The sequence below is a fragment of the Carassius carassius genome, chromosome 16 (assembly GCF_963082965.1).
Source record: "Carassius carassius chromosome 16, fCarCar2.1, whole genome shotgun sequence".
In the NCBI taxonomy this organism is placed as follows: domain Eukaryota; kingdom Metazoa; phylum Chordata; class Actinopteri; order Cypriniformes; family Cyprinidae; genus Carassius; species Carassius carassius.
This window is the reverse complement of record NC_081770.1, coordinates 11,876,581-11,896,655: the sequence shown is the minus strand read 5'-3', so window position 1 is coordinate 11,896,655 and position 20,075 is coordinate 11,876,581. Positions and strand designations below refer to the sequence as shown.

The 20,075-nt window shown below is 35.3% G+C and overlaps 1 protein-coding gene across 1 annotated transcript; it reads right to left on the bottom strand.

The window, feature by feature from the left end:
• Positions 1 to 11,444: 11,444 nt before the first annotated feature.
• LOC132159356 (uncharacterized) lies at positions 11,445 to 19,756 on the bottom strand. The gene is made up of 6 exons (XM_059568865.1): positions 19,752 to 19,756; positions 14,469 to 14,749; positions 12,786 to 13,097; positions 12,535 to 12,624; positions 11,977 to 12,011; positions 11,445 to 11,807 (listed from the first exon to the last, which is right to left on the bottom strand). The coding sequence occupies exons 1-5, from the start codon at positions 19,754 to 19,756 to the stop codon at positions 11,995 to 11,997; spliced, it is 705 nt and encodes a 234-aa protein (XP_059424848.1). The 3' UTR covers positions 11,445 to 11,807; positions 11,977 to 11,994.
• Between the last annotated feature and the right edge of the window lie 319 nt (positions 19,757 to 20,075).

Genomic DNA, 20,075 nt, shown 5'->3' with positions numbered 1-20,075 from the left:
ATGACATAGGGCAAGTAAATAATTTTGTGTGTGAAATTTACCTTTAAGAAGGAAGACCAGGAATGATGACTCTGACAAGACAAGACAACTCCAAAGTTGGTTTGAGTTCTGCAATGAACAACACAGTGTGATTACGTGCTCATTTCATTAAAACCATTGATGTCTGTTGTTTGCATCAAAATGTGAAGTAAACGGCAGGAGACAACAGAAACATTTATTTTCTAAAAATAACTTACATAAACTCTCAAAAGAATGATGCTCTCACATGTCTCTGGCTTTTAACATCTACAAAAACAAAAAACAAACATTACTTTACTCTTAGTAAAAAACAACAACTGATAACATGAAATTATGAAGTTTACTTGCCTTAAACTATCTTTCCCTGTCTTCTGAAGAAGCTGAGAAAACCTCCTCCTCACACAAACAGACTTCTGTGTCCTTAACTCCAGTGAGTTTGAGTTCTGCAAAGAGGGATATCAATGGTTTCAATAAAATATGAACATGTGATCACACTGTTGTTGCATCAAAATGTGAATTAAACAGGGAGGACACAACAGAAACATACATTTTCAAAAAATAACTCACATCAGTCTCAAAAGAATGAAGTTATCTTGTCTCTGGATTTCAACATCTACAAAAACAAACATTATTTTAGTCTTAGTAAAAATAAAGATAACGTTGTTATTCTGAAGTTTAGTCTCCTTAAACCCGTCTGTCCCTCTCTTCAGAAGAGTCATCCTCCTCCTCACAGTCTGAGACTCCTCACACAAACAGCTTCTGGGTCTTTAACTCTCGGCTCACAGCGCTGACACAATGAAGACACGAGCTCGACAAGTCTGAAATATTACATGCAAAACATACTTTTAACAGTTACCACTTCAACAGCCTCAAAATAATTATGCTAGTCTTTACTACACATTGCTGTTTCCTTTAGGAGACAAACATACATTCAGTTTAACCGCGAAAAATAAGACAACAAATTAACATGAGTGTAACCGTGACCATAACAGTCTATTAATGCCTCAAAAAGTACAGATAATGTAAAATCTTATGAAAATATGACAAAATACATTCACTGAGGTTATATTAAAATTACCTCTTCCGTTCAGTAACGTTAAATGATGCCGTTAAGACCTCCGTGTCTGAGGCGAAAACCGTGTCCGTTTTTTTTAACGTTAAGCTTCTTTGTTTCCGCCTTTCATAAAACCTTCCGCCTTTCATACAACCGGGTAAACAATAAACCATAACTTTACATTTTGAATAATTTACTTACCATAGTCTTTCACTCGCTTCTCGCTTCTTTCACGCTGAGAAAATGGCGGCTGCTCGCACTGGAGACGTAGGATCTTGACGTGACGTGCGTGCTCTCCTTCACGTCCGCGTTCTCAACCCAGTCCCGCTGGTTAAAACGAAGAACAATTTTCAACCCAAACTTGGGTTAAAACATCCCAAAATCCTATCCAGCGGCCAGTTAAGAAAAAACGATCTTTAAAGAAATTATTTTATTTGTTGAAGCACACTTTGTATTTTCTGTATTTTATTTTTTCCATTTCCTTTATTTTATCTTTATTTCTCAAGTTCTACAAAATTTGCATTCTACGCAAATCAAAAACTAAAAAATCAGTTCAAAAATGTTGTGATATCCTTATTCTCTGCAGGCGAATTTTAGACTTCTGATTTAACTGATCCATATGGAGACATTTGTGTGATGATGTCCAACTCGTTTTATTCTGGGCCGGGTTTTCCGATAACAATGTAGCCTAGCCAATCTTAGCTCTTAAAAGCGCTCTCTACGTGCAAGCTTATGAACGTTAGCCGTAATTCCTCGCGCGTTTCCCAAAAAATGTACATTTTCACAAAAATGTAGGCTACTGAACTCGTAGAACTACGTAGTTCTAGTAGAACTACGTAGAACTACTCGTAGGCTACTTGAGTCACTGTCCATTCGCAAAGTGCTGAACTCAGCTATACTAACCTTATATGGAATCGTATTCTGAACGTTTAGCCTAACAATCATCATCTGTTGTGTATTAGGAATCAAGACAGGTAAAAATTAAATAAAAAATATATAATGACATTCTATATATATAAGATAATTGGAGCTATAATTCTATGGTAGAATGTCATTCTATATAGATCATTGGAGCTAACTGACTCTTGCCGTACCCGGTCAGCAAAACAGCAAATTTCAGCGCTGCTGTTCCTCTTTTAGATAAAACCCCAAGTCCAAATCGTTCATTGTCATTCTATATAGATCTTCCAGATTTAGGTCTGGATTTCCACGCTATGATGTTGCCAATGCATCAAAAATATTTATCAAACGACACAGGGCCGGCCCTGACCAATTTGCTGCCCTAGGCAAGATTTTACCTGGCGCCCCATGCATCACAGCCCATTTCACCCTGCCATTGTGTTCATGATTTAGCATATATATATATATATATATATATATATATATATATATATATATATATATATATATATATACACACACACACACACACACACACACACATTACAGCAGAACTGTTTCCAACACTCATAATAAATCATATTAGAATGATTTCTAAAGGATCATGTGATAGACTGGATGTCACATGTGACACTGAAGAATGGAGTAATGATGCTGAAAATTCAGCTTTGCATCACAGAAATAAATGATAATTTAAAGTATAATAAATTGAAAACAAATTATTTTAAATTGTAATAATATATCACAATATTAAATTTTCTGTATTTTTGATCAAATAAATGCAGGCTTGATGAGCAGAAGAAACTTCTTTCAAAAACATTAAAAATAGTAATGTTTCCAAACTTTTGGCCTGTACTGTATCCCCCCAAAACTGCACAACTATAGAGTAAAACATTAATAAAAAGTGATAAACAATGCACCTTAAAACTGACATGATTTTACAAAATCACAGTCTGGGGACTCAGAACTCAGAACAACTGCTAACATTAAGTTTAAGGTAAAAATAACTGCCATGAAAGTATAGTATCTTACTCCTATGCAATAAATTGTTCATTCACTACATCTCTTTACCTCTGTCTTTATCCTCTTCTCTTCCTTTGGCACTGTATCTATCGCAGACTATGCTCATTTATAATGCGTCATGTAAATTTGGCCTTCCGTCACAATCAGGAAACTTTCACCGTGTCTAGAACTGGCGCGAGCTGCCAGGCCCGTTTCTACGAGCTGTGTGTTAACAAAAGCAGTGCTGTCTACATTGGATACGGTGTCGGGCACGCTACACAACAAATTACCAACAACTGATCGTGCGCGCGCTCTGTTTCTGACGCACTTCAAGCACTCGATGGGCGGGGGAAGATTGAAGAGCCAGATTTTTTATTTTTATTTTTTTGCTTTATTTGGTAGTATTTCGAATTAATGGTTTTTAAATAGTAGCCTATTATAAAAAAATATATATATAAAAAAAAAAAAATCACTCGTTCACTCATTCTGGCGCCCCTATGGATGAGTGGCGCCCTTAGCATTTGCCTATACCGCCTGAAACGACAGTGCCGATGATCCAATGCCCCTCCAGTAGATCTGCTCTGACGCCGACTCTGCGCAAAGAGCAGAGACAAAATAATGTTGTCACCAAACCTGACCCCCTCCGGCCCCTGGCTGCGCCTAGAAATTCTGTTCATAAAAATCATGAACAGAACCGGCGACAAAGGGCAGCCCTGCCGGAGTCCAACACGCACCGGGAACAAGTCTGACTTACTGCTGGCAATACGAACCAAGCTCCTGCTCCGGTCGTACAGGGACCGGATAGCCCTTAGCAAAGGGCCCCGAACCCCATACTCCCGGAGCACCCTCCACAGGCCGCCGCGAGGGACACAGTCGAATGCCTTCTCCAAATCCACAAAGCACATGTGGACTGGTTGGGCAAACTCCAGTACTGTAAAAACATACATAACACTTTTGCATCTTGGTCATCGTTTCCCTTGTAAATGGAAGAACTACAGTATAAACATATAGCTTAACTTTCACTGGACGTCTGGTAGGCTAATGTACATTTACACATTCTGAGATGTACTTAAAGTCCTTTTTTTATAAAAATTCTTTTGTATATACACATTTCTTCACACTGTGTAATGAAGGTAAAAGATCTCACTTGAGGCTGCTCCTTCAGCATCTCTTGTGTTCAAGAACACAGAGAGACAAAATAAAGCAGAAATCAACGAGTAGCACACCCGAGCGTTCATCTTCTCAACCTGAGATCTCATGATACACTGCAGGAAAACACACAGATATAGTGGATCAGGAGAATTAGAAGACACTCCTTGGAATGTGTTTTTAAGGATCCAAGGATCTGATGAAACTCACCTGCCTACAAAGGGGTGATCTGGAAGACCCTGATTAGGTTCAGGTGTGTTTGATTAGGGATGGAGACAATTGAGACACAGCAAAACACACTCACTTGTCCTTTCAGCGACAGGGGGGTGTCAGGCTCTTCTTTGAAAAGAATTTATATTGCAATAATCCGATCAGTGTTTGACTATGGATGTACAGTATACAAAACAGCAGCAAAAACTACATTATCTGAACTGGAAAAGGTGCAGGCCCAAGCTCTCCTGCTGTGTAGTGGAGCAAACATCACCTATCCCAGCACTGCAAGTAGAAGTAGCGGTGATGCCTTTAAATCTTAGGAAGTTAAAACTTTCTCTAGCATATTGGGTAAACTTACAAGGGCATCTACACATCATACAAAACTGGAGTTAGAAGAATGCTGGGATTATGGTCGCACTGTGAACACCAGTTTTAGATGGAACAACAATAAAGTAACCGATGACATGGGAATCAGTACTATACCTTGTAGCAAAAAGGTTAACTTGAGCACAATTCCACCTTCTGCTATCCTGTAGTTATTCTGGAAGCTAAAAATATAATCAAGACAGGATTGTATCAAAGTGTACAGCAGTATCTAGAAGTAATGTATAATGACACTGTACAAATATTTACAGATGCATCCAAAGAACCAGCAGGTAAAACCCCGTGGCTGTATACATTCCTAAATATAATGTTATATTACAAAAAAGAACCTCAAACCACCTCTCAATCTTCTCTGCAGAGATGATAGCCATCATAATGGCACTACAGTGGGTAGAAGAAGTGAAACCAAATAAATCTGTTATTTGTTCGGACTCTATTTCTTCCCTAACTAGCATCCAGACTGAATAGTCATAGTTGATACACTGCAGATTCAGACTGAATCTGCATGCAGACAGGATTTTTAAGATGAAGTTCATCAGATGATGTTCAGGATAACTCAACAGAAGCTAATATTACAGTTCACTTGGGTTCCAGCGCACACAGGTATTGAGGGCAAATGAGAGGGCAGACAAGTTGGCAAAAGAAGCACTTAAAGCAGAACAAGTAGAAGTACAGGTTCCACTCAGCTAATCAGAATTGAAAACAATAATTAAAGACGGTATTCATAAACTCTGGCAAGATAAATGGGATAAGGGGGAAAAGGTAGGCATTTATATAGTATTTAACAGAATGTAACAGTTAAAATGATCAGCTCACTTTCACGACAGGAAGAAACCTGGCTCATCAGGCTGAGGTTGGGAGTGAACAGCAGCTTACACACAAAAGGGAAAGATGAGACAGGAATGTGTCCTTATTGTATGGAAACAGAAACTGTGAAGCATGTATTTCTGACATGTAGGCAGTGCTCTGAAGAGAGAGAAAAAATTAAGAGGGTAACAAAGAACACTTTTAAAAGAAACACAACTAGCAAGAAGAATTTAGCCCAATGTAATTATTCCTATTTTTTTCTCTCTCTGGAGGTTGAGCTGAGGTTAAAGCTGGAGGAGCTGAACACGCAGCGCTAGCTGAAGCTTGGGCTCCGATCTCCTTTTTATTATTATTATTATTATTATTATTATTATTATTATTATTATTATTATTATTATTATTATTATTATTATTATATAAATGTATTTATGACTTCCACGCTCGCCATCTCCGAGTAGGGGGAGCTGTAGATCTGGAGCAGGCAGATCTATGGTCCAGACAGTTTCACGCTCCTGCTGTTCCTGATTCGTCCAGTAGGGGGAGGCTTTACAGCCTGAGCCATCAGAACAGAAGTGGGACGAATAAAAGTAAACGGTTAAGTTATTATTGTTCAGCAATCGAAATATTTAGAGTTAATGATTTTCATACTCGATGTCAATGTATTTTAATATGTTAATAGATAGGTCTATAAATGTACTTATTGGCGGTCAAGTAGATGTAAGTAGCAATATTTGCTGATGATATCAGTGTCTTTCTGATGGGTTAAATACTATGATTATTATCTCTGTGTAACTTTATATGTGAATTCAGAACGACATATATATCACTCCGTCTTCTTATTATATATGTCCGTCTAGGCTACAGTAGATCATGTATCATAACATTTACAACATTAAATGTGTAATGTTAATGTAATTTAGTTTTTCTTTTTTTTTTTTTTCAAAAACACTAATTCAGTTGTCTCCTGTAAGCTATGTAGACCAACAGTGAATAGAGGATTAAATAACATTTAGATTATAACCATGTGAGTAGGTTGGCTATACATTAAGAAAACACGCACTCGTCGTTTAAAAAAAAAAACTGGTTTTAAAATGAAAGTGAAAATGTCTCTAAACGGGGCACATTCTACAGGAATCAAAAGCAACATTGCACTTTAAAAAAATGACATTGCAGACAATATTTTCATGTTTAGTCACTGGGGGACGCTCCAGGAGCGAGATCAGCGTCCAGTCAAGGTCAAAATAAAGAAAAAGAAAAAAGTGTCTGAATCATTGGTCTGAATGCAGAAGTAAAAATACCAAATGTAGTTTCATATCATTTTAAACCACAATAAAACAATAAGATTAGCAATACAAATAATAAAACACGGTACAACAGTGTTGTCCCCTCAGAAATATAGGCCTATATCATAATAATTCAGTTCAACAAAAATAAAAAAGAGTGCAGAATATTATGACTAAGTGAGGAATTTGAGTAGGGAATAAATACACAATCCAAACTTTAAAATCTCACTAAATCCACAATAACAATATTAATGTTCAATTTGAGTCTGCTGAGATAATGTCTACAGGATGTGGTCAAAGGAGCTCAAAGTGACAGAATAATAAACGAAATGAATAAAAATTCAAGCAGTGTGAAAAAAATCCAACCACTTGTGCACACTTGAGTCAAGTCAGTTCTTCAGTGGATTGCATTGCAAAAGTTTGGAATGATTATTTAAATGAGAAGCAAAATGAAGAAGCGGAAAAGACACACAAGAACAAGAAAAGTGTGAATCATCTTCTGGATGTCTGATGTTTAGTGAAGCGTTGGCATGGATCTAAAGGCACGACTTCCCAAAACAGCTCAAAAATATAAACAGTAAGCCTAAATAAAGGTGTATTTTTTTTTTCTCGTGTAAGGAACGTCTTGTTTCCACTGTTTGCTTCTGTGGCTCTTGCTGAGTCATAGTTAAAGCCGCTGTGGTCTGACTTTAATTCAGACCAGTTTAATGGCAGAATGACCCAAAAGAATGTGGTTTCTGTTGACAAACGTCTTGCACCTGTTTACAATTGCATGCGGTTGACTGATGTAATGGGTAAATGGGCAAAGGCATTATTCCTTTAAGTCAGATTTGCACTCACAAATTCCACTCACATTTAGTAAATAGGAACTCCAGATTCTCACCCATGGAAAAGCTCTTATTTCTCTACATCTTATAACATAACGAACGTAGCCTATAAAAATGGCATTGTAGTTAAATACCCATATGCATGAAAACAAGTGATAAACGTTTACAGAGGTTACTTTCTTGTGATGTTATTAAGAGCTGAGGAATTAAAACTGGGATGCGAAACTTGTCGCAACATCAGTATTTTGGTAGCTGCGCGTTCATGTGTTACATCATCTCGAGACGCGCTTCGCGGAGGCGCGCAGAATGAAGAGGTTTTTTTTTTTTTTGATAGCCTACCTGAAGACTTTTTTCTTTTTGGCTCTAAAGTTATCTAGACACAGCTAAGATAATGGGCCCATATTCAGAACGCGACTTGTTTCATGAAATCTGTTATTAATTGTATCCGCTTACTTGCCTTTATCTCCTCTACATAAAAGGTGCATTCACACACACACACACACACACACACAGATACACGCACACAATAATTTTCTATCTCAGACGGTTGAAGAAAATGATTCACGCGCTAGTTGTGTTCGTTTTATGTTTTGTTCCTCTGATTGGTGAGTAGCTAATAAACTTTTGACCTGTCTGTAGCCTAAAGGGTTGCGATTTTTAGCATTTAAAGCATTTAGAAGATTTACATGTTTACGTCTTGTGTCGTGCATCTCCAGAAGTGTTTGGCGCCGAGACAGATGAGATGGTGTCAGCGATGGAGGGAGATTTTTTCACTCTCAGAACCGGTCTTACAGAAATACAGAGAGATGATGAGATCGAGTGGAGGTTTGGATCGAGCAGAACTCGTTTAACCAGAATAACAGCAGGAAACATTACAACATACAATGAGGAGAAATTCAGAGACAGACTGGAGATCTCACCATCACAAACATCAATAATAAACACACTGGAGTTTATCAGCTGAGCATCATTATCAGGAACAAGAAGTCAACCAAGCGTTTCGCTGTCAGTGTTTACGGTGAGATTAAGATGTAGATGTTGTAAATAATATATAATTTAATAATATAACATTTTCTAGTTTTGTTTATGTTTCCCCTTTGTTTCCCAGCTCCTGTGCCTGTTCCTGCAATCTTCAGTGATATTTCACAATGATTTTATCATCAGAAATTTATCATCTGAAAGATCTTCGAGGATCTTCCTGTGTTCAGTGTTCAATGTGAGTCATGTGACTCTCTCCTGGTACAAAGGAAACAGTTTATTGTCCAGCATCAGTGAGTCTGATCTCAGCATCAGTCTCTCTCTACCTCTGGAGGTGGAATATCAGGATATAAACACCTACAGCTGTGTGATCAACAATCCCATCAGAAACCAGACCACACATCTGGACATCAGCAAACTCTGTCAAATACATTCAGGTAGCCTAAATCCAGTTTTGTGCATTTTTGTGAAATATATTTAACAATGCATTTTCTTCAGTGCTTGATTTAGTGTGTTTCCTCAGACTGCGACCTTTGTTTCGACGCTCCTGAAGCTGTGATCCGACTGGTCGTCACTGCTTTGATAAGTGTAGCTGCTGTGACCGCTGTTGTTCTCCTGGTTAATGACATCAGAAGATCCGGAAGAACACAGACAATGAAACGCTGATGTACTTCATATAGTACAGCAATAATAAAGAGTTTGTTTCTTTCTCTTTCTGCCTCTATTTTTTTAAGTATTTTGTTCATTATTTATTTCAGTGTCATAGTCTGATGCAAACATTGCCATTTAGGTTTATAAAAATAAAATGAAATAAAAAAATAGGTAAAGCACAAAAAGGCCATTTCAGGTGGTATGACATGTCTTTAACACCGTCTAATATTTCTTTATGCCTGCGGCAATTATAAAATCTTCCAATCCATCCGGAGTGGTAGCACTCCAGAAAGCATCCTCATGCTTTTCACTTTGACTTCTTACAGTCTCAGTTTTGTCAGTTAAAGTTTGGCTTTATTGTGTATTTGCACAAAAATCAAACACTGCATGAATTGAACAAATGAACAGATGCAAACAACTGAGTTTTAGAGGAATAGTCAGTATTTATGCAATTATTAATGGCACAGAACATAAGTGACACTTTGCACCTGTAAGACCAATCACAATTACCCAATAATTGTTCATATTTTGTTGAACGAAAAAATGACAGCAATGAATAATGAATAATACAAGCAACAACAATTTACAAGCTCATTAGAATATGAAAGCTTTTTAATTATTATGATAATTATGATTATGAAATTATGTTGAAAAACGAAAGTTCATATAAATTATGGCCTAGAAAGCATGCAAAGCGCACTCCAATTATTATCACTAAAAGCATCACTCATTTTAGTTCATTGCAATCTCACAAAGTTCTGTTGAAATCAATGAAGCTCTCTAAACTATACAATGAATCTTTTATTTAGGCTATATCATGTCTGCACTTATGAGATTCACAAGCGTGCAAAACTCCAGGGCCCGTATTCATAAAGAATCTTAATGCAAAAAGTAGCTCCTAATGACAAAAATCCTAAGACAATTGTTAGTAATGTAGGCGTTTACTCTTAAAATTAAAGAAAAAATCCTAGTAAAGAAAAAAGTAATTCAGAAAACATCTTAACCCTTAAAAGAGGTCTTAAGATCAAACTTGTTATAGGAGCACAGACGAGGACTTTTAAGAGGCTTAAGAGTTTCTTTGGCAGAGGAGAAAATGGCAAAAAGATGAAGAGGCAGAAGAAATGTGTTGCAGACAATAGATGACAGTGAGTTAATAAGACGCTATAGATTAGATCATGCAGGGATCATGTTTGTGACTGATCATATTAGAGACGTGCTAACATCTCCGACACAGCGCAGAAATTCCATAGTGCCAGAAATTAAAGTAATCACTACATTACGATATTTGGCAACTGGGAAAATGCAACAATGCAATAGTGATGATTTGGGTCTGTCACAACCTTCTGTAAGCAGAGTGATCACACAAACAATTACAGCACTTTCCAGAACATCTTATTGTGTCGCAGTTCATTTCGTTTCCACTGGACATTCCCGCCTTGCAGGCTCAAAAAAACTGCATTTATGAATATAGCAGGCTTGTAGGTTCGCACAAGCAGGGGGAATGAACCGTTAATTGTTTGTGCTATACGCTTCCATGTCTGCTTCTTGTCCCTTGCTGTGACACCCGGCCCGAATTTTCCTTTAAGAATGGCCTTGTGTTCATCCACTAACTGGGCTAACAGTAAACACTGTTCCTCTGTCCAGTTTGGCTTTCTCGCGCTTCTTGGTTTTGATTCCATGTTTGATACATTCAAACCAACATTCAAACCGTCACTTAAATAGGACAGCAATCACTGTAATTGGAAAGAGTGGAACAATTTTTATCATTCTAAGCCAATCAAATACCTTATAGGACATTAAAAGCATGGTAAATAAAAAAAGGATTTATATACACACATATAATGTGTGTTTGTGTGTGTGTGCGAGAGAACGGTCAAATAGGAAAAAGTACGCATGTAAATTCAAAGTGAGAATTAGAATAGACCCTACACTTAAAATCACTATTTCTCCTTCTTGGTCAACCAACCAATCACAGTCTTCAAAAGATTGTGTCATATATAGCAACAGGGTCAACCCCGCCTCCTCACTAAGATGAAAGTTTTTGTCTTTTCCTTACTCAGAGTTGCTCTCAGATCGGTCCCGAATCGCTCTTAAGCTGACTCCTACGTAAAAGTTTTTAAACTAAATTAAGAGTTTTCTGAGAGGATTCTTAGAATCTTTATGAATACGGGCCCAGTACTTTCAACAGTAAGTGAATTCTGAAAAATAATGTTTCTGATTGGCTACTGCGTTGAGGAGATCAACAGATATATCTTTGATTGGCTACATTGTTCAATGTCTCAAAAACACACACTGGGTTGGCTAACTGCTCCAATTGCAGCGGGACTGACATTCGCAGGGTAATTGTCCCCCTAATGTCGCCCATGCTGATGAGTGTGTAATGTAACAACAACCAAACCTTGCTTATCTGTTATAGCAAATACAGCACATGTTCATTTGCACAGCTTAACTATGTTTATATTGTTAAAGTAGTTATGTATGTACTGTTATGGATGGATTCATGCTGATCCTGAGGTTGATTCAATTGATCTTCACTGACACCTGTTATAAAATTACAGAAAGAGACAAAGCAACAACAATATAATTTTACTATTTGCAGTATGCGGACCTTGCATGCATTCACACACATAAAGAAAACACATTCTTTCAAAAGTGAAAAATAAAAACTCAACAGGTACAGCATAAAAAACTGAACTGATCAATAGCTTACCGCACTGGAGTTCCTTGCTTAGATAATTTCGTGATCTGGAAGCAAACACAGATTTAAATCTATTGTAATTCCTGAACTTCACTAAGACGGGCGGAAAGATGTGTAATTACTGAGAACACAACAATAACATTTGTTTTCTTTTAGCAGTATAGCTGTTTTTGGAGTCAGGGCTATCTTGATAGCTAAACTTATTTTCTTACACTTTTAACCTTCCTTCAAGGTTAGTTGTAAAGCCTTCTCCAGAAAGTATTAAATGGCAAACTTCAAGACTAGTCATATTTCTTTAGTATTTATAAACTGTTTGCTCTTGAGTCTAAATTAGAGCATCACAAGATCAGCACTGTATTTAATATCCCTGTATTAATGTTGTTTCTTTGAGTTGCTGTTTATCATCTGCATGGACAAACTTCATACAAGTACATCATATGCATGATACAAACAACAACAAAAATACTGCTGAGATCAATCACATATCATATTTGCAGTAGCTTTGTTAATTAGATTGGTCATCAGATTCATGTTTTTTTACATGTTATAATAACTGTGGGTGATACTTACCTTTGCAGCGATAGTAAGTCACAAGAGCCACAAGCAATGTCACTAACACTACACAAACACATATCAGTGCTATATAACCTGGGTGAAGACCTGATACTGTAATGATAAAGAGAGACAGTCATTAGTGTGAATGTGTCTGATCAACAGTAAAACACTATAGGAATATCAGCACTATATAACCTGAGTGAAGATCTGATACTGTAATGATAAGGAAAGACAGTCATTTGTGTGAATGCGTCTGAGTAACTCACCAGTGACAGTAACAGTGATGGTCCTCTGTAAGGTGTGTATGCTGTTGCTCATGTGTAGATGATAATCTCTAGAGTCTGTGGTTCTGGAGCCACTGATGGTGAGATCTCCAGTCTCACGACTGAGCTCCAATCTGCCTTTAAATTTCCCTTCAGCACTGTCATATAATAAGAACTGATTTGTCATTTTACTAATTTTAGCCATGAGATGATCTTCAAACTTCCATAATATCAGATCATATTCCTGTATTTTAAGAACACTAGAGAGTAGAATGATAGATTTTCCTGTCATAACTGATACGTTCTTCATGCCACCTGTAAGCAACAAACACATACAAAGAACAGGTTACACTAAAATGCATGACATACTGTAAGATTTGGGAATATATTACTAATATTATCAAGAAGATCTGTGTCAATTAGACAAATACATCAACACTTGATTGCAACAGTGCATTGTTACTCGAACACACTGTAATAGCCACATATATAAAGTATTGTACATAAGCAAATTGAAGAAAATAAAATATTAATCATCCTCATAGCTCCAAATAGTTTTGGCCATTTCAGATTCGAATACAGACAAAATATAACAGCAGCACAGTTTTGGTGACAGTGTTTGGATCACACTTAATAGAATGAACGAGCATATAAAAACTATCAAACCCGAGGCTTTGGTTCAGTTTTACTATTCAATGATGATCAACTAAAATAGTTGACACTGATGAATTTTTGATGGCTGATGGTACTCATTTTCATTAATTGTGCAACTGGTATTTCAAGATGCAAAAGATGAAAGACATAACGATATATATAGGCTGTGTTAGGGCGGATCGTGAAGGAGCTATAGCCCCAGCAGACACTTGCTTAGACTCGGCACAGCCCCTCAAGGATTTCCTAATGGTGTTCCTGAAATTATTAATAATTTCAATAATTTCATGCAATTTATAATGTTAATCTAATGTGAATAATAGTCCTAATATAGCCTATGCCCCCCTCCACCGAGAGGGACTGACACTTGATGGTCAGAAATAGATTGGCCTATGTGTTAAATATATCATGTGGCTGAATTTGAGTGCTATTTAGATTATAGCTTATAGACGTTCATTACTTTCACTCAATTTATTTTGTTTTTAAGCACCCCCACTGAACTGTTAAAATTAGAAAATTAACTCCAGATATTACACAATAGTAAGTTATTAAACCTAACAACAAAATCAATCATAAAACTGTGTAAATACAATTCGAAAACGGTGAAAATGTTAACCTTTTTAATTAGGCTATTCATGCCCCAGTGCATGATGAGAAAAACAGGATCATAACTTTGATATTTACTTAAAAATTAATTGTAAACATAACAAACAATTCCAAATAAAATATGCTTATAATTTCAAACTTCAATTTCTACGAGGCTAAAAATTGATTAGTAATATATGATTTACTTTACTTTTTATATTCTTGCCTAAACGTTATTTAATGTAGACATTAAACATGTTTTAATGTAGTAGGTCTATTGACTTCACCACACAAACTTTTTTATCAGTGTATTGGTGCCTGCAGGCTGTTTTTTTAACGTTGAAATTCCAGTGAAAAATCACATTTAGCTGGTGTTAATTTGAGCAGATGAACTGTTCTCTAAAATATGATAACAAAAATATAATCTTACAGTAGATTTGAGCTACTCACCAAGAGTAACTTTGAATTTCCTGTGCAAGATAATACTGATGGTGTTGATCTCCACCTTATAAACTCCAGACTGATCTCTTCGGATGTTTCTGATGGTGAGATCTCGGGTCTGATCGTTCAGTTGGATGTTACTCCATCTCGAGTCGGCAGCGCTGTTTAAGTCAGCAATGAGGGTGCCTTGATTTCCAAACCACCGTATCACATCATCTCTCTGTATTTCAGTAACACCAGTGTGTAGAGTGAGAGAGTCCCCTCCTTCACTGACACTGACTCCACAACATCTGTCTCAACAACAAACACATGTGGAGAGCAAACAGAAGCATTTTAAAGCAGAGATTGATCACTGCAAGCAAATTTTTAAAAGTAGTAATGTGTGAAAGCCTGAACATATACTGAAAATTCTTGATATAAAATATTTAGCATTTAAAAAAAAGGAAAACATTAAAACATTTTAATATAAAAATTATGTTACTGGATTATGGTATTATTTGTAATGAGAAAAAAAGCATGAATTTGAATACCACTATATTTAAAATGGTGCCAGTAATTTACTGTATAGACAATGTTATATATATATATATATATATATATATAAAAAAAAGATCAATCCATCAATCAATTTATTAACGACTGCTTATCATGTTCTGTTGGCTCTTTCACTCTGACCCTCGTTAATTAAATATTACACTGAGTCTAATTATCAGTATAAAGTTCCCTGAACTCAAAATCAGTATCAGGAAAAGATAACACAACACACCTTATGTTTTCAATCGGTAATTGAATTTTTTTTTATTTTATTTTATTATTATTATTTTTGAAATTGACAAAAAACAACAAAGGAAGTACAATTCCACTTAATTTAACTGAATGTTCATTATTAATGTTTTTTATCTTTCAGAATTTTCAGGGACTTCCTTATAGTAGAATAATTATCATCATTATATTTCACATTATTACAACAACAAAAGAAATGAGTCAATATTGTAACTATCTATGCTATTAATCATTATGTGTATATATATATATACACATAATGATCATATATATATATATATATATATATATATATATATATATATGCTTTTCCGAGGATTTTTCATGTTTAAAAACAAACAAAAAAACTAACAGAATTAATTCATTAATTAATTTAAAAAATTTAACATTTAAAATATAAAGTCATGATAATTTTTTGGAAAATGAGCTGATTTGATGAAAACACACATTTAACAACCTTTTTTTTTTTTTTTTTTTTTTTTACAACAAAATATAAATAGTTCACTCTTCAGGGTAAAACTAGTGATATTTTAATTCCAATAAACACACTGAAAACCCTAATAAGTTGACTGAACTAAATTGATTGAGTAAACTCGTTGCCTCAATTTAATTGAGTAATGGAGTCTCCCAAAACTTACATATTTAAGTTTATTTAACTTGACGCTTTTGTAGACTCTACCTAAATCAGAGGTTTTAAATGTTGATACTTGATTCATTTGAAGTCACCATTGTGGTGGAAAGTGTTTGGTTTAGTTGGGATCTTGGTCCAGTTGCTGCTGGGTTGGTGTATTTTAAAATGCTGTTTTTGTGGTGAAAAAAGACAAATTTAAATGAGCTCAGGTGTTATCAGATGTTTTTTGTTGATGAGAAAGTCATCACATAATACATATTTGAGATCATAAAATAAGTTTTGTTTGATATTTTTAACAGGCACCAGGAGTGAAATACTTATTTTGAAGATGGACAAAATGAATGCGTTTGAAATAATTTGAGTAAAAGAATCAAGTACTCACACACACAGACTTCTAGATTTAGCATATGCATCACAACAACGGTGACAAACAAAAGAGCTCCATAGCACAAACTCATCCTTATTTTACAGCCTTTTTTGTTCTGATTGTCACCATTGATGTGATGCATATCCAAAATCTTGATGTCTGTTTGTGACGATGTGATCTGTTTTCAAAAAGTAAGTACATTATTTTATCTACTAGGTTTCTATCCATAAAAGTGAATCCACAGTTGCAGCAATACATTTTATTTTAACTTGTCACCATTACAGGCAAGATGTGCATGTCTGATCTCAACTCTCATTGCCACAATAACAGTGTTTTACAACACACATGTTACAACAGCAAGAGACAAGCTAACACCAATAAAGAGCTGATGACACCTGAGCTCATTTAAGTTTGTCTTTCTTCACCACAAAAACAGTGTTTTAAAATACACTGTTACAGCAGCAAAAGACAAGCTTACACAAGGAGTAACTGGACCAAGATCCCAACTAAACCAAACACTTTCCACCACAATGGTGACTTCAAGTGAATCAAGTATCAACATTTAAACCTCTGTTAATTCTCAATAAGAGCTTCTCTAGATGTCTGACAGAAATAAAGTCACAGAAAATCTTGTAAGGAGATCTGTGAACGTCTATATCGGACGTACAGAAGACATAAAAAACATTTTAAAAAAGACATCATAAAACATTCTGCCTCCTCAGTGGACATCTTTTCAACGTCTGCAAAGACATAAAAAGATGTCCACTGGACGTAACTTTGCCCAATGGATTAGGTTGATGTTAAAATACGCAAACATAGTAATTTTATTGTTAGGTTTACTCAAAAAAGCGCTAGCGATAAGTTGCCTTATTTTTTTAAGTTGACACAACTTTTTTTTTTTTACAGTGGTATAGGGTTTACTGTATTTTCATAAATATTGTGACATTTTGTCAAAAGGTCAAAGTTTAAATATGCTGTTATTTGTTTTACTTCAGTGTGCAAAAAGTGTGCGGTCAAAAATAAGAACATAATTTTCTGTTAAATGTACATGTTGAGTTAACTTAACTATATAAGTACACTTGAAATTAATACCAAGTTAAGTGAACATAATCGTTTAAGTACATTAAATAAGCACCAAGTTTGGTGAACTGAGTGATTTAAGTACAATCTACAAAACCGTCAAGTTAAATAAACTTAAATATGTAAGTTTTGGAAAACTCCATTACTCAATTAAATTGAGGCAACGAGTTTAGTCAATCAATTTAGTTCAGTCAACTTATTAGGGTTTTCTACAAAAGCGTCAAGTTAAATAAACTTAAATATGTACGTTTTGGGAAACTCCATTACTCAATTAAATTGAGGCAACGAGTTCACTCAATCAATTTAGTTCAGTCAACTTATTAGGGTTTCCAGTGTATTGGTCTAACGAGTTAAGCAGTAACGTTAGCTGCCATGTTCTTTCTCTCAAAGGAAAACGATTGGGCCACTTCATCAAATACTATAAGTTGTCGTTTCAATAATCATACCATATCAAAATCACGTACCACAAGGATAACATATTTCACTAGTAGAAATCATGCAAAACAACTTTATATCTACATAACTTTACTCACCTAACATAATACACTAAAAAAAAAACGTCATCTTGAAATGTAGTTCAGCAAACCAAACAGACCAAAAGGACGAATTTTGTAATCCACCAATCAGTGCTTTTGTTCTCTTGTTGCTAGGCAGAATTCCTCCCATGGCCAATCACATTAAAGGAAGAACAGAGTGACGTTGAGTTTTTCCAAAGGATTACTCATGATTTTGAGCTCACAACACTTGAAATCTTAAGTTTATGCATTTTGAAGGTAATTTAGTTAAATTAACTAATATTTTTAAGTGGCAGGGCCAAAACGCAAAATTTTAAGTAATGTCTAGTCAATATTACTTGATTTTTTAAGTCCGATATACACGTTCTTTTTCACCACAAAAACAGCGATTTGAAATACACCAACCCAGCAGCAACTGGACCAAGATCCCAACTAAACCAAACACTTTCCACCACAATGGTGACTTCAAATGAGTCAAGTATCAACATTTTAAACCTCTGAGTGATTTAGGTACAGTCTACAAAAGCGTCAAGTTAAATAAACTTAAATATGTAAGTTTTGGGAGACTCCATTACTCAATTAAATTGAGGCAACGAGTTTACTCAATCAATTTAGTTCAGTCAACTTATTAGGGTTTTCAGTGTATAGTATATATTTTTATAATACTTTGCCGGTGTAGGGGAATTTACAGTTAAAACCCAAGGACCAGATATGTCGCAATGAAGACCAGGAGTCAGAGATGAGTTCAATTAATAATAATAATTTTACTTGAAGAAAATAGTTTGCAATTTCATCAGCAGAAGTCAGCTTCAATACTCTCGACGGAGTTCGTAGGCTGCCCCCGTACAACTCAAAATGAACCACAGTTATACCCTGACAGAGGATACTAATAACTCCTTCACCGGTTTGCATTGAACACCAAAACAGCTTCTTTCATTTTTTTATTTTATTTTTTCCATTTGAGAGATGGAACCATGGACGAATTAAAGCTTTATTTTATCCAAAAATGGAAATTCTGTCAATAATTACTAATACTGATTTTTTTTTAAGAAAGATGCTATGTTAAAGATATTATATGAGAATAACATTCTTAACTTGATCACTACTTGATTGTTTATTTTGAGGAGGCCAATTTCAATACAAAATAGCCAATTGTCTCCAAATGTAGTCTATTTAATTACAAATTACATTTCCTTTTAATTTAATTTAGATTGTTCAGCAAAATACAAAGTAGATAAAAATAAAATAAAAATAGGCTAGGCGACGTATTTATTCATTAAATACGCATTTCAGAGCATTTAATTAAAATAGTCCATCATTAAGACCCACTCCACCTAGCCTAGTGTTACAACATCATTCAGTAAAGCACTTTAATTAAAGTGATAATTACGAAATGGTGGTTTGTCTCAAGGGCGTTTACTATTTCCGGTTTATTGGATTAACAGACTAACTAACTGGTGTTGTCAGTTTTAATATAAAATAGTGATGCGCAGAATATTAAAGCCCATCAGCGCCCTCTAGTTTTCACTATTAAACACACACTTGCACAAGTTAACGCCACCAAATACTGCCATGTGTCATTATTCATATGAGACTCATCACAACATCTATTTATAGATAAATAAATATCTTAAAAAATGTTAGGAAACAATGGAGATATAAAAGAATAATAGCAAATGCGTAGTATTATCTATTTCCAGTTCATTGCCTACTGAAACCGATAGTGCTAAATGTATTACAAATAAAACTGACTAACCGTCCACGAATAATAAAACCCACAAAAGGAGAGAATGGTTCCGCATTTTAAACCCGCTTCTGACCGCATCCAAACTGAATGACAGCAGTGATTGAGTGATTAGGGACTCCAGAAAAACCTCCCGAGTCACGTGGCTTCTGCGAATATACTACTGTCTTACGTCATGCATTTTCAAAGCGTCTCAAAAGGTCAAATATCTTATAAACGACACACAGAGGCACACCTTTATGAATATCAATGAACAAACTAACACAAAGACGCAAAATAATTTGCATGTGGAAGTTTACTGTTTCTTTATATAATAATTATCTTTCACATATTTTGTAAATTTAAGATTTGAAAGTAAAACCAAACCCATCAATCCCAGTAAGAGCAGCAAATCAGTTTCTAAAGTACATTTAAATTCATGTTACATTTATACATTTACATTTCATAGTCAGATCTGATCACATGACAAACTGATAGAAAACACAAAATATTTAGT

Bases quoted from the DNA above. Each gene is read 5' to 3' on its own strand.
- LOC132159356 (XM_059568865.1), bottom strand. The intron at 13,098-14,468 runs GTGAGTAGCTCA...TGTTGCTTACAG, and splicing joins GAAATTCAAAGTTACTCTTG to GTGGCATGAAGAACGTATCA. The intron at 12,625-12,785 runs GTGAGTTACTCA...TTACAGTATCAG, and splicing joins CATCACTGTTACTGTCACTG to GTCTTCACCCAGGTTATATA.